At 39.6% G+C, this 16,751-nt stretch overlaps 1 protein-coding gene across 1 annotated transcript; it reads left to right on the plus strand.

Annotated features, from left to right (window-relative positions):
• The first annotated feature begins 2,493 nt into the window (after window positions 1–2,493).
• LOC105567779 (serine/threonine-protein kinase SBK1) lies at window positions 2,494–8,592 on the plus strand. The gene is made up of 2 exons (XM_012022913.1): window positions 2,494–2,876; window positions 6,002–8,592. The coding sequence occupies exon 2, from the start codon at window positions 6,002–6,004 to the stop codon at window positions 7,166–7,168; it is 1,167 nt and encodes a 388-aa protein (XP_011878303.1). The 5' UTR covers window positions 2,494–2,876; the 3' UTR covers window positions 7,169–8,592.
• The last annotated feature ends 8,159 nt before the right edge of the window (window positions 8,593–16,751 follow it).

The following is a 16,751-nucleotide window of genomic DNA, read 5'->3' on the forward strand; positions in this document are numbered from 1 at the left end:
CACTAATGTTTTATTTTAGAAAAATTTACCCAGAAGACATTAGGGCGCGAGAAAATATACAGGAAAATACCGAGGAATAAAGAAGAATTCGAGATACTAACGCGCCATGGTTTGCGATGAAGATCTCGCGGTTCTCCAATATAGATGTTTCGTCAACCGCGTTCCGCGAAACGCGTTCGGCTCGATAATTATATACCTACTCTCAATTCGGTCGCGGTGGTAGCTCCGCGAGAGCCGTCGCTCTTGTCCTTCTTCTTGCACGTCCCTTTTTACTTATAAATTGCGTCATTGTTGTGCGTGTGTGTGCGTGCGCGCGCGATTGAATCGCTCTCATCTCGCGGATCCACACGTGGGCGAGATCGATATGTGTATCTGTGTCCGCGTAGGTGGACCACATTCACAGACATATGTCGAGGATAAATCCTCTTCGACACACGTCCGCCCTTATATCTTTTTCTCCCCTCTGTTTCCTTCCCGCTGTTCCTTTTTTCTTTTTCCATCCTCCGTTTCGATTCGCTTTTCAGTCGACAGTCCTCACTCTATTCGAGGAATTCCTCGAGACACAGCCACCTTAATGGTGTTGTCTCGTGTACCTTTATTTGTCCAACAGTGACATAAATTGTACTTTTACCATGAATAAGCTTAAGTTGGATTTAGTGAGATATATAGAGCTGTGTGTGAATTATTTTAATACCTTCCCCCCCCCCGCAAACTTCCTAGTATCGTTAGATGACAAAGTTCACAAATGCGAAAGAATAATCGTGAAGAAAGTCCTCTGCGAATAATAAATGTTCGCAAAGTTCAGTGGCTGCTTGGCAAGCGCACGAGACTGGTGTTGCACGATTAGTCAGTTGCTTCGCAAAATAGACAATAGCCGCATCCGCGAAAATCTAATTATAGTTAAAGACAGACGCCGCTGCGAAGCCAGATTCGCTATAAAATTTCGTCACGTTTTGGTAGCGCATTTGTCGTTAGTAATAAAAGTCAATGTATACGAGTGCCTCGGGATTTTCCCCATTTATAAGTCAGCTCCGTTGTTCTACTTGCTGTCTCATGGGACTCGTACTCAAACACACGTAGGTGAACGTAAGTATACGAGTTCGATGACGCCAATATATTTCCGTGCAACCTAGATTCTTTCTGTTTCTCGAAATCCGCCGACGTCAAGATCTTTCGCGTAATCTTTGCGAATTAGGGGATGCGAGTCGACGATTCGCCGTGATTATACAATAACTCGCACTTGTACTTTACTTCCATCGCGCGACCGTTTCCCCTATTTATATCTTTAATATTCGGCTGTACACAGCCGAACATCTCTATGGACCCTCCGTATACTTGACATACATTTTAAAAATACTTTCAGGTGTAAATTCGGATTCACGACGAACGCGTAATCCGCATTATTTAACAACGTTCGCGGTGAATTTAAGAAAATAATATCAGGTGAAACGTAACCGCGGGAGACAAGTGTGAGATTTGTAGTCGCCCCGGGGCATTTCAATCCTTAACATTTAGAACATTTAGATCGCAGATAACAATTAATAAAACTTTTTTAAATTGCAACGCGATAGATGCATGCAAGAAAATATAATTATGATGATAAATTATAAAAGCGGAGGTCGATCGCAGTGATCACGTGACGTTTCCTCTCTTATTTGGCTCTATATTCATGGAAGCTGGAATATTAAACTGGCGGCGGAAAGTCAATAAATTCACTTTAAGTCAATAATCCATTCGTGCAGGTACGAAAATATACTTTGCGGATTCGGTTGATATCAAAATGGCTTTATACTTGCAAAATTCACAGCCATGCAGACAATAAAGAACGACTTGAAAGAATAAAAGACAGGTATTATTATTCTCTCTCGTCCCTACGAATCGGTGAGAAAAAAATGTTATAGGTCAATCTCAATTTTTACACGAGGTCTTGCTCGTCATCTCACGCATCGCTTTCGCTCGCAGGAATTCTTATTACTCGTGTGTAGTTATCGTGCCCTCGCTCCTAAATCTCGAGAACGCGCTGTTATCGAACACGATAAGCGATCAATTCGGTTGCGGAAAATTAATGGGCGCTAATACAAGCAGAATTTAAGAAAGAGACATCCAATTTGTGTCCACGATTAATATTTCCCACGATCCTTTTGCAACGAGCGCATATCGACAAACATTTAATCGGCAAGATATAACAATTTTTTCCCTCCCTGAACGGCAATTCGTGACTAAGGATAGCGCACAATCGATCAACGGCGGCACGTGGAAGAATTCTGTGGGTACATCCCGTCCCAGGTAACTTCCTCTATTTATCGAAGTGTCCGTCTCACCGTAACGACGCGACTCGTCGATTCGCATAATGCGCCCGTTAAAAAAAGCCACCGCGCGACGCGCCGTTACGTTCGCCCTACAACCGACGCCGTCGTGTGTCCCGCACCCTTTTACAAACCACGTCTGCGCGCCCCCCGACCGGGTCTATAAAAGCGACGCGGAGCGTCACGACGCTCCAGACGTTTGAGATACGCGCACCACGGAAAATGTGACCGAGCGTCGTCGTATCGATACCTACCGGAGTCACTATTTTCGTGCCCGCGCTCTCAAGTGACACCTGCTCCGAAAGCGAGGCTGTCAGGGGACAGGGTTGATACAATTTCTACAGCGCGCGCTGACTCGATTCGGCATTTGTGATACTTTGTGAGCAGCTGATGCGCGTGTCAGGACTCGTCGCGTGATGAAGATGTAAACGAGGACGCGCTAGTCGGGATTTAACTGAAGAAAAGTGATTTTTACGCATATTTGCCGATACATTTACACATATACATTGGACACAGTGTACCAGAGTGAAGTGACACAGTTTCTGTCGATTGTCGAACAAATTTTGCGTGGTACGTATTGGTGTTGTGTTATCACTTCGCTGTCATTGCAGCTGCGTTACTTTCATTTATAACTGTGCACAAATTTTCTAATGTAGACTTTAATTCTCAGCAATTACTGTAAAATTTATCCAGCTTTACAGCGGAGTATTCAATAACCCAATTAAAAGAATTCATTAATATTGAAGTCCGTTTTATGTACGATTGGACTCTAAAAGATTTCTGTTGAGAATTAGAGATACATTATAAAAATTGTGCTGTTAAAATGATGCTGTGTGAATTTTTATAAAATTTTTATGAAAGCGTGTCGCATAAGGAAACGACAAATGCAAAAAATTGTAATGAATTGTCGACGAATCATAAGAAATTAATATCACAATTGACCGTAGCACACTAAGGCATACTTTTACGAACGCTTCACTTGTCAAGGACTTAACAGAGATGATTTCCGCGCACACTTGTGGCGCGTATAAGTTGTCGATTCTATACGTGTCGACTAAATTGCCTCATTAAACGCACGGTGTGCGTGCACGCATGCACGCACGCACTCACGCACGCACACCAAAGTGAAACGCCGCTAACTCGCGTGTATTAAAATAGAGTGCCCAGTAAACATAAATGCTAAATATACCTGTGCCTCTGAGGCTTGTCAGAATTAACCGGTCCGAACCGGTGGTAATGTGAAAAAATAACCGTGACATAAAACAATGAACAGAAAATAGGAGAACGCGAGACACGGTTATCTACAATTTGTCAAAATCAAAGTCACTATGACACACCGAGTGTGGATTTAAATAGCGACATTTTTACAATAGTCGCTGACCAAATACACGAGGCAAGGACACGTATATTCGCGTATCACATTAATAATTAATCAGAAAGAGCTCTCGATATGACGCTTCGTCCCGTACCCGATATGATGCATTACGTTATTAAAATATACATGATCGCGCCCACCCACGAAGTCCGTCGCGTCATATTGCATTCGTTTCGTCACATGACGACATTTACGTTGGGTCTCAGATCTCCAGAAATTTATGGAACGACTGGATAAATGTTCGTCGTTAAACGAACGATGTTTGTTTTTCATGTATGTTGTTTGGGTGTCTCTTGATGATCTCTCTGTGTGTCGCGGCTTGATAACGAACGATCTTTCTATAAGCTGTAAAAAATACAACTTAAACCCCTTAACTCTCGTTAAGCACCTGAGCTTCCCTTTAAAACGCTAAGAATCAGGAATATGTACTCTTTCATTGTCAGATCGTATCAGACAAAATAAATAGCCATATATATTGTAAAACGAACTTAAGTAATGCGCGTATCAAAATTTCGCGAATATTAATTTTTGTATTTAAAAAAATTGTATTTTAAAAGTGTACTTTAATGTAAATAAAATATGTAATGTTTCGAATTATCCTTGAGTCGTGCAAAATAAAGAAAAGTATCAATCGGCAGATATGTAGCTCATCTTTTATTATTCGCGCGCGCTCAATCCTCAACATATCACACTTAACTCTGCCTTATTTCTCGTTATAATTGTGATAAATCGGCAGATCGGCGTAAACGAAATCCGCGTGCGAGTTTTGGGCGGAAAGTTTTGGGATTCGGCGCCGACCAGGCTCACGCGCCGTCGACCAAAGCGTGAGCGCGGTCCTCGCTATTGATCTAGCAAGGGTCTAAATGTCCTGGGTTCACCCGGCCACCCTCCGGCTCGACTCTCACGCTTTCCGTTGCATCGCGAGAGCGCGGTTCTTCTCGCTGAAGAGAGAACTTCAGTGAGGAGAAAGCACCCACCGGTGAAAATGCGTACGCGCGAAAAGGACGAGGATCGCCATCTCCAGTGGCGACGTTCCAAAAACTCCTCCCGCCGCGCGCTCAACCAACCAAACTATCGATTCTCGAGACGCGTGATCGTAAAATCGGACAAGAACCTAACACGCGATTCCATTTACACGAGAGAGCAGATGCAGCGCGGCGTTTGATGACGCACGTGCGAGATCACGCGGCGTGTGCGACTGGAAGAGAAACGGTGGTCCAAAACCGCAAGGAGTATCGTTAGATAGATCAACGTCTGCTTGAAATTGCCGTTATGCAACAACGGCATACGGATTCCGATAAATTCTAGTTTACGGGAAATTTGCGATTTCTGTTGTACACGTGCTATACAAAGTTCCCAGTACTTGCTTTCATCTGTAGGTTCGTTGAATCCAATCTATAATCGAATTTTCCGTAACAAAATGTAAATTATACGTTAGTTTTTCTTACTAATTTCAGACGGGCAACGCTCGTTTCTAGATATTTGTTCTCTTAAAATAATAATTACGTGAAATAAATTTTACTTCATATTTCAAAGTAAATGCGGCTCATGTTATTTTCTCTATTAAAATGTAATCAGCAAAAATATGCGGACTCCTTGAAAATGTTGTTTAAAGGAAAGATTTGATGAGAGAAGATTCGTATTTTCATTTAAGGAATGGTTACGTCACCCGGGAGAACCGTTCTTCAGACGGCTTCTACTTCGCGCGACCCACAATATCGCACGTGTTCGCGATATATCATATTCTAGAACCGCGATTGATCTACGCGTTGCTATTTATGAACTGGAACGCGCGCTGCACGATCGGAGAAGAAGTGTGAATATTATCTTTTTGCGGAAGGAAGCGTGGGAACGTTCCTGAATATGGTCGCGCGTTTGTCGCGTTGACGATTGTAGGCGTAGTATATTCCTGAGATTCATTGTTCCCACGGGACGGAGATAATATTCCTTTGTGACAGAGAGTTATCCAAGTATGAAATCAATGTTGACGTCCTTCAATGTGGACAGATGAAATTCTAATTTCCGGTCTCGACGAGGAGGCGGTCTATACAGAACGAAAATGGCAAGGACAAATATGCCAGCTTCTACACGAAATGAAAATAGATGCAAATAAATTGAAATAATAATACGAGACCAAGACGCGTCCAGAATTAATTGATTTGGAAATTAAAATAAAGCAATTCCCTTTAAATATCTAATCTATTGAACTCAATTTTTTGTAGATCTTAAGCATCGCTCGCCATACAGTGTCGTATTATGAAGAACCAAAAATAGAAAGATCAATGTCTAAAAATAACCTTCACTTTTCTTCTCGTTCCAGATGAAGCTACACGAGAAGAAAGAATCGGGCATTCACAGAGTGCAAGAGGTGCCTCTCGAGGAACTGGACTTATCGAAGGAGTACAATGTGGAGAAGACTCTGGGCGAGGGTAGTTTCGCGAAAGTCCTATTGGCGACGCACAGGGCCACCCAGACAAGGGTGGTCTTGAAAGCGGTTCATCAAGAACTCACGTCGGAAAAGGATTTCTTCCGAGAGTTCCATTATTCGTACCACCTCAGCCCGCATCCCAATATACTATGCTCGTACGCCGTCGCCTTTAAAGCGGATAAATGTTTCGTATTCGCGCAGGAATACGCGCCCTACGGCGATCTCGCCGGCAACGTGAAAGCCGGCGGTATAAGCGAGGATGCCTGCAAGAGAATCGCCGGTCAGCTTGCCTCGGCCCTCGACTTCATCCACTCGAAACAACTGGCCCATCGCGACATCAAGCTGGAAAACGTGCTAGTGTTCGCGCAGGACATGAGCAAGGTGAAGCTATGCGATTTCGGGTGCACGAGGCGCGAAGGCACCCTCGTGAACAAGATTCGTTGTACCTGGGTGCCGTTTCAACCGCCCGAGATTCACGAAATCATCAAGAACGAAAGGTATGCTTGCAAGAGGAGCTCGGACTGCTGGCAGTTTGGCATCGTCCTCTTCGTTTGTTTGACCGGCAATCCGCCGTGGCAGAGCGCCGACCCGATCCAAGACCCGGACTACTCGGCCTTCCAACGATGGCTGAAGCGACGCACCACCAAGATCCCACCGACTTTCCGTCGCTTCACTCCTAGGTTACTCCGATACTTTAGGCGAGCGTTTGAACACAAGCCGGAGAAGAGGCCGCATGTGACCGAGATCAACAAGTACCTAAAGGACTCGTGGTGCATCAGTAAGATCAGCCACAGTGCGACGTCGACGTCGGTCGATGTAAGCGAGAGCCTCGCCAGGCGAGGCGACAGTCTGCTCTATCTCGATACCATCTTGGACGACCGGCACAACGTAGATGAGAACAAGAACAAGCTGAGAAAGTTGCTCAACAGTTACGGCCTGGAGACTACGGTGGACCAGAAAGTCGTCACCAAGAGGATATGGGAGTGGGTGATGCAATGCGATTCTAATATGGACACAGAGCCCGGTCTGATCGGCAGTTTCAGCACGGAGGACATGTGAGAGATAGTGAGAACTTGCAGCGAGCCGTGCCTTCGGGTCACCCAGGAAGAACGGAGTACCAAGTTCCGAATGGGCAGCTTTTACATGCCGACCTCGTACAGATGTGCCAAATAATCAGCTGGAGTTACCTAGCCGAGAGACATTTTCCGGAAAATTCATTCGACGAGTGTACCGCGAGAAAAGCGGAACACGACTCTGTTCCAGCGACATTTCCAGAGTGTCGAAATCTAATCACAGGCGGACCAATTATTGATGAACTTCCTTAATTAGAATTAAGTATGAAGAGCGCAGAAAACCTCGAGAGACTATTGATATTTGTATTGATCGATGTTGAAAACGATATAAGTCACAATTAATATTCCTAAAAAGTTTCATACGCAAAGGATATCACGGAGCTGTTTAAAAGACATTTTTCAGTCTCTCAAGCGTACCTTCACATTTAGAATTTCATGTTGCTTTCGAAACAAAAAGGAAATACATCTCTTGATCGTAAGATGCTCTAGCAGTTAAGTGTAAATGTGATATACAAATATCTACATAGAGGGAGAGAGAGAGAGAGAGAGAGAGAGAGAATTTGTGGAAGAATGTGATGAACTGATAATTAGCTTGATGTACTAACTATAGAGACAATAATGCCGGTGCATATGATTTTTGCGTTAATCAGTTGTCCTGGTAAACTGATGGTCTTTAGTGATGCCTTATGCGCAATTAGGCGCGAGGTTAGCTCCTTAAAGATATTTTGTATATAATTCAACTTTGAAATCCGTTTCTCTTTATATTACTTAGTATAATCTTTATTGTTAGACAAGAGATAAGAAAGCAAGAAGACTGTATAATCCCGGGATTTCCAGACCAGAAATCCTAACTCCAAACGTAGCACGATTGTGAAGACACTTTCGGAAACACACAATCGAATCTTATTTCATAACAACCAGCGGACGGGAGCAATTTTAATTGCTGCGCAAACTGCGAAATATATATCGCTTTATTTTTCAAAATTTCTATCAAAATATAAGTTCAATAAATGATTCGCCTCGAGAACAAATGCCGAAAACGTTTGAGAAATCTGGCAGAGCCGAGAGATGCGATTAGGAATCACGACGCGAGATGGACGATTAACGGAAGTATCGTTACCAGCAAGATGTAAATCACACAAATGTAGATACATTTACATAGCCAGGTATATATTCGCATTCGTGCTAGACATGTATATACATATACGTGTGTACGTATATACGTAGACAAATATAGTACACATATATTCTTGTAGCGGTTTATGGTGTAGCGCATAGAGGTTCCGTTTGTAAAATTAGTTACGCCATTTCGTAACGGTGATATAGGCATAGCGTAATATTGCATGCACGTTGCGATTTCAACCGTTGTAATAGTCTTTCGTTAACGATCCCGCATTAAAACGCCCAGGGATAACGACATGTGAAAACGGGCGACTCGCAGCGAATCGGTTGCCAAATTCATCGGTTGCTCACCGCGATTCGATATCTTGATCCACGCGATTTAATTCAATTACATTACAAATCAGAGATTTTCATTATTCCAGTTGCAATTTTTATAAAAATCATCTTCTATTCTTACTTGTGATCGTGCCGGTGAACCGATTGAACTAACTTGCATTTTACGTTGCGGAATATCCGAATTGCGCGAAATTATAAGACTGAATTAGAACAACTCTCCTGATACATTGGAGAAAAGGAGGCGTTGGCTTAGTTTTATTCGCTCCCGACGCACGTCATTTCCCGACCGACATAAAATCACCATAAAATAAATCGCAACGTGTGAGACTCGCTCCCTTCGGATCCCACAAGTGGATCGTTATCCGAATGAATTATACACTCGTAAGGATCGGCGTAAAAAAAAAAAAAAACGCGTTAACGATCGGAATCCATGCGAATGCGTGTTTCTATATATTTGTACGTTGAATGTGGGAGTATATACGCGCGAGCATATTACGACGTCGCTACTCGACAATATTCGGACAATCGTTATTATCTCACTACTTTCCTCCGTATTGTCCGAATTGACTGAGTGATAAGGTAACCGAGTGGAGGAAACTTTCACAAGAAAACCGACGCGCGTAACCTCCATTAATACGAAGCAATGTTTTGTATATATCGAAATAAATCTTAAAATTGTATAAAATTTATACAACAGGTGTCATAAATTTTCCACGACTTTCACTTTAATATACATATATGTATATATATATAATCATATATTTTACTTATTTCTAAATTAAAATGATTAATTTATATCTTCGGTTATAGTATAATTTGCTATAAATTATAAATATTCATTAATAATATATACGATAAATAGACTATTTCTGTTTAAATTTGTTTGTCAGAGGAGACTTTTTGTTGAACAATGATTTCGTTATTGAAGCTTGAGACTAAAAATAAGCGTTTATTTTGCCTATACGTACGTAAATCTGTTATTTAGATTACGTCTTGTGTAACTTTTAGCGAGAGCACAAATTGAATTGTGCATCAGCGGATTAATTAGAGCGCGTCGTTCGGATTTTTCAACCTACGCGGTCTACATCCGGCTATACTGTAGAACGGGGTGGCTAGCCATGGCTCGGGTGTCGCTATGGCGACGAACCCTGGATACCCGGGCTAGCTGAAAGCAACGAACCGCCCTTGCCTCTCGTTCTCCCGGAATTACCGTCTCGAAGCAAATAAATGCGCGATGTAACAGGCGCGATTGTTACATGCACCGTATTTTTTTTATGCCACAGCTCGTAGCTGTTGTCGTACTAATTGACAGAAAGATCGACAGATGTGCAGTTTTCTCAATAGATCATGGAGAAATGGCCAATGACGTTAAACAACGTCGAGCAGAATATTCGCGTCATTCGACATTTGCATCTGTGTCGAGAAACATAAGCATGCGCGCCATTAGCAAGGTCATTAGTCAACTTTAATTATGTAGAAATCCCTCCTAAGTCTTAACCAGCTCGACCTTGATGTCGGGGTAAGAGCACGCGAACGCGAAACTTCCACCTTTTTTTTTTCTTTTGGAAGCGCACGCGAATAGCCGAGGCAAAGGTGAACCTCAGAAGAGGCAGTGTAATTATTCCGTGAGTCTCGAGAACACTTGAAACTTCCTCCCTTTGGTGAAGAGAAGCCCTTAACTTTGTTGAGCCTTTGTTCTTGAACAATATAATTACATTCTGATAATATTTAATGAGATCTTCTTGTATACACTTCATGGTTTTCTCTAATTAACATTAAATCGTAAAACTTTTTAATCCTCTTTCTACTGCTCAAGTTATTTACATTTCACAAAAGTTAAAAAAGAGATGCGTAAAAAGTTATATGTAAAATATAACTGTGTGTACAGATATATATAATTATATATTTAAAACAACATAGAATTGTAGAACCCAAAATCCTGTCAACACAATTCTGTAAGTATTACAAATAAAAATCTTTAACATTTTTATACCAGTTCTCTCTTAACGGGTAAATTAGGATCTTTAAAACATTTCTGAAATATTACTTCCTTTATAATATATTAATATGTGTATATTTTAATAATAATTTTTTCTCATTTATTCAATATATTGTGTTTTTAAATTCCTCGATGTATTACTTTATTAAATTTTTATATTCTCTTTCTCACGATGCGGTTTTAACCGCGGTACTCAATATTATAAAAACATTATCTTATCTTTAATTGATGTTACATCCAACTTGTCAAATACGTTTGCACGTTTGCCGTTCTTATGACGTTTGATGAGAGCACTTAGACGTCATTCGCTCCATTCTAAGAGTGCCAAGATAAATTCATTCGAGATGCGAAGTGTCCTGATATTCGTTGACACCCGAGTACGTAATACTCCAAAGAATATTTTAAGATCTTTACTTATTTAATCTTTACTAGGCGACCCACAGCTGTGACATATCCTCGGCCCACTTTCTCGTTGCCTCATTATACATATTATGTACTCCAATACATATTCCAATCCAAGTATACGTAAGATTCAGTGTGAACATATAACAGGCTCGTTATGGTGTTAACCGAGACAGTTATTCATAATTTGATATCAAGGAATGAAGAAGGCGAACAAATTTTATTCGTGTAATAATTTTCCCTCGAGAAAAACAATCTCGTTGATAACAAGCTTAATATTCTTCTTGATCTCTTCTTCCTTTTCCTATTTTTCTCCCTTTTCCCTCTCTTCGTTTCTCCCACCCTTTCCTTTTGTTTCTTGTCCCCGTTTTCTCTCCTTTTCTTTTTTCTTGTTTTTAATTTTGCTGGCGACGCCGATTGTCCGAGGCCATTAGTTACGCCACTGGTGTGCATGCAGCAAACGAAATCTCGACATGCACCCGCGTTCCATCATCTTCCTTCCGATGCGCGCGTATTTTGGATCGGCGTGCCGCTATTTCCATCCACGTGGCGAATATTCTCGGTGGCTTGTTTTGACAAGCACCGAACTGACTGGATACTTGACAGGACGCTATCTCCGCAAAGCGGACATCAAGTACATATACAGTGCGGAGGTATGTTTAAACGCATCGTAATATAACAACACACGATGAGAGATTCAATCGATCGGTCCAACGCAAAAATCAACAGCAAATGCACATGTAACATTTGCGAGGAAAAACAGTATCTCAATGACAATGTCATTTTTTATCACTTTTATTACGTTTGTTATAAATAAATGTTTAATAAAGTTAATATATCAGTAAAAATGATAAAATCATTAGTTAGAAATCTATATTAAATATAGGATGATAAAACGAAATAATATTCTTGTTTAACATTTATTTATTTCTATTTTAATAAAAAATTATGACGTTAAATTAAGACTTAGAAAACAATTTTGTGCACTTCTATTATAGAAACCTTATTCAATTCAATATAAAATAATTTATCCTTTTTAACCATAAAAATAGGATAATTTTAAACATTTTTGAGAAAATTTAGAAAAACCTGAGAGAATATATTCAATAATAGAAGATTTATATTTGCTATAGAAAAACGTAATATTTATAACTATCCGAAATAATTCCATCCTTTCCTATATTATATATTTTAATTATTATATATATATATATATATATATATATATATATATATAAAATATCGTGAAGTCAAAATGTGTAATAATCAAAGAGAAGAGGAAATGCCAAAAGGTTATCTTCTCTTTCTTATCTTTAGTAAACCGCAGACTGATTTCGGAAACGAAATGAATTAAAACATATGTCAGAATATGTCTGTAGAGGAAAATGGTACCGAGCAGTTGTGAAATTATGCGTTACACGAGATGCGTAAAAAATGTTATATATGTCTGTCATTGTACACGCCAGAATCGGAAAAGTTAAATTGATGATCTCGGCGCAGAAGCCGACATATAAATGTACATCGGTAGATAATGCAAGTTGATGTTAGGCGCCTTCTCACGCAGACGTGCTGTCTCGACCAAGTCGCGTAATGCGGTTACTTGACAAAAAATAAAGCCAGGCAAGCCGCCACCGGGGACGAGTATCGTCATCGATCCTCCGGTCCAACGCCCCGATGTCTATTTTCATACCGTCCAACCTATTTATATATCGCACGGACAACGTTCCACATGTATCGGTACACACCGTGATCGGTGTACCGGTTGCAGCATTCTAACATCTTAATCATTTTCGATATAATAAATTTACTTGACAAGGAAAATCTAAATGTTGAAGAAATCTGAATTGTCCACATGTGTAATTATTGTAGAGATTTTTTTAAAGAGGACGGGAAAATTTTAATATCAATATATGTTGAAATATACACAAAGTCTCAGCATTTTCCAAAAATAGTTGAATGAAAGGATTAAAATTGGTTCCACGAATTCTTAACGTATCAAGAAATTTAACGTGTCTAAAAATTTCACAAGTGATATTTAATTTTGGACGTTCAACCTGTCTAAGCTCACAGAACTGAATAATCGTTAATTCCCTTTAATCCACCTATTTCTTCGAGGTTTTTATCAGCCCCTCTCAATGCACTTGTCTCTCACAGGATTGGGACAACTAACCGATCGTGTAGGCGTGCGGATTTATGGTGGAACCACCCGAAGCATTTCGTCGATAGGGTTCTATGCTCGCTTTACGACGTTGCATGATTGCCCTCTGACGTCAAAGAAAACTCTCCCCGGCGCATTCGTGTATACGTACGCGAGGGGGGCCCCCGCGAGGGGGAGAGAGAGAGAGAGAGAGGCAGGATTAAAGGTCGTTCGCCCCGTCAGCGGGTTCAAGCGCCTTTCGCGGGGCGGATGCAACCTATAAAAATGCGGCGATGATAAGGACGAGCACGAGGATGCGCGGCGATTGCGCGTTGGAACATGCGGGACATCTCTTGCTATTAAATAGACACGTATACATACATCGCGAATGAACCTCTTCGACTTGGATGTAAGAAGAAACTGGTTTCCTTAATTCGCGTCATTAATCGGCTCCAATAAAAACACGTGATCTTTATTACGAACCTTAATCTCGAGCCGATCTTAAATTCGAAGGCATCGGGGCAATCCGAATAAGAATGTATTCAGGAAGATATTTTCGGAGTATTGGCGACAGGGGCTCACATGTATGCGATTTTCGATAGTTAAGGATATCAGCGTTATTTCCGCTTGTCGATAATTTTAACTTAAAAGTTGCGATGAAAAAGTATGAAATAGTATAAATCAATACTATTTCACGTCAGAATTTATGCTCTCGTTTGTGGCATTTCTAAAATATCTCTTCAAATTGTTTAATTCTACGGTAATATTGCTGTACCATAAGGTACAGCGTTAATGAAATCATATAAAAGTACATGCGGTTATACATAGACTCGCAAATCAGATTATTCTAGAGGCAAATATTCAGAAAATGTTCTATCTCCTCCCTTAGTTAACTGGGAATTAATTATTTTTTAAGAGAAATATATATCGATATTTTCAAATAATTAATCATTGAAAATGAAAAGTAAAAATTTAGTTTCTAGAAATAAAATGGACAAGATAATATTTTTTAATTAATACATATTTTTAATACTATTTATTTTCAATATTTTTGATTAATATTTTTTTAATTAATTTTAAATAAACTAATAGAATTTTTATGTAAAAATTACGATAAAATATATACACAATTTATCTTTTGAAAGTAAAGAGAAAAATTAAATAATGGTTCTTTCAATATTTTATTAAAGAAAAGTCATTTTTAGATTAGTCAAACGTCATATTAAAAATTATTTGGCAATATTAAAGTATATAATTTTAAATAATGTATATTTTTATAACAACTGTTTAAAATAGAATTTAATTCTTCTGGTAAGAGAAGGTTTCACATATATCTATATTATGTCATATTATATCTGTATTATACCGATTTTAAAGAAGTTACACAATAATATTGCATATGTCACTTCTAATTGTATTATGTTTTTACCTCTCAGATATAGGTTACGGATCTTCAAATAAATTGTTATAAATTCAAGATGATATATTACAAAAACGCGCAATAAAGTGAGATCTATTTCATCGCGATTGCTCGCCAGTTTTCCTTTTCTTTCTTTTTTCGTCTCTCCCCAAAATAATAAGTAGCAGCTGTCCTTTTCTTATATTAAGTATAGCCGACGGGGCGCGAATCTATTTCGGGCCAGGGGTTAATATTTGATGACGGCAGGGTTGCCGTCAGTGTATCTAAAAATAGGCAATCAATACGGCTAACTACACGTTACAGAATTAAGCTCGCGAGCGCACATGTGTGCGTGCGGTACTTCAGAATTATCAACCCTCGTCAAAGGATTAATTTCGCATGAACACGCATACGTAAAGTTTCAACGTGACTAAGAATTACACGTAATATTAAACACTTGCGTGCCATGGAACGTGATAATAATATTATCGAACGATAAGAGATTAAGTGTACATTAAAATCGAGGGGGAAACTTGCACTTTTCCGTGCTCAGTTCATTTCGACAACCAACAATTAAGTTTCAATCTAATTATCTTATCTTCTATTATTACACATATAATTAGTGATAGCAATTTGATGCGATAAGTCGGATTTGCTTGAATAATATAGAAATAAGTTATGTCTTCTTGATAAACAGCAAAATTTCTCTCTCGGTTCTTTTATAAAGACATTTAATCAAGGAATCTATATATAGTATATATTAAAATATATATTCAGGACCTAATATATACAACTACGTAACATCGTTGTGTACAAGCGTCATTGTAAATGCGCTCATGCAAAAAATCATAGCTTTTCGCGAGCAACGAGTCACGGCTTTTATAACACCTGGCAGGTGTTCAGAACACTTTGACACACTCGCGTTTACACCTTCGTCGAACTCTTTCTGGCGACAGTCCGGCTCGACTCGACTTCTAAAATCGTCCGCTTGAAGGAAGGTAGGCGAATAAAAACGAGACGCCAATAAACAATCGAATAAATCGTAGTCGCGAGGCTACCTTCGAGGCTTTACTCGCGAAAACGATTCCGCGCTTTCAAAGCGTAGAAACTAATATTAGATTAATCAAACTTTATAAAGATTACGAAACAAGACTCAACAACGAGCGCGCGAGCATAACGGTCCACATAATTACGCTAGTTTGATTTTCCAATCTGAGAAAATTCCGCAGGTATATTGCATTCGGCGTGTAACGAGCAGTTTCCACGATTTGTACAATTTCGTTTACGAGATCGGTCTGAAACTGTTCTCCATTCGCGCGTGATATATGCAAGGCATCATGAATGCTTGAAACTCACAATATCTGTAAAATTATTATTCACATACGTATTGTGCGCCTTGAAAATTCCAATACAATTAATAGAGATTTCGCTCTTCCTTAAAAAGGTTTTAATTCGTCGCGAAAAAATCTCTATCGAATAAGAGTAAAAATGGGAGATATAAAATGCCAATTGGATATTTTCCATTACACGAAAATTGGTTCTATTTTGTGTGTATTTGACTATAAATCTTATAATAAAATTTATGTTTTGATTAGCCATCGTTAACTTTGAAATATGTTGCATTAATGACGCCTCGATGCAAATATAGATAGCTTTTAAAAGAGAGAAAAATTTCCTACCTTGACGTCGTCTTGGATCATCAATTCCGCCGGTGTCCCCTCGCCATCCTCGAAGATTTCTAAGGCATCGCAAATGCAGCACACACCAGCGTGATTGGATGTTTCCATACAATTGACCCGGGACTTTTCGCGCTGCACTTCATCTCACGCGCGATTAAGATGGAATTGTCCCATCTTCCTGCAACACAACGCGCAATTTATATACTCACACACTGTAGTATCGGTACGTTTCATTTCTTATTTAAACCTATTGGTATGAGAGAGAAATCGCGGTATACTTTCCATTAAACGTAATAAACGTGCGCTCAGGGCCTCGCTATTATAAAAATCTCGGAGAGTCAAGTTGTCTCTAAGGTTTCAAAGAATTAAACTTTGTTATTGATTACAAGGAGCGCAACACGATGATCGAACATAAAATATCATTTGATATTTTTTTTCTCAGCGCCGCTGACATTACACGCGCCCTTATTTTTATACCATATTTATTTTCCACGT

This window comes from Vollenhovia emeryi, unplaced genomic scaffold (genome assembly GCF_000949405.1).
Source record: "Vollenhovia emeryi isolate VEMERY1.0 unplaced genomic scaffold, V.emery_V1.0 DF939134.1, whole genome shotgun sequence".
Classification (NCBI taxonomy): domain Eukaryota; kingdom Metazoa; phylum Arthropoda; class Insecta; order Hymenoptera; family Formicidae; genus Vollenhovia; species Vollenhovia emeryi.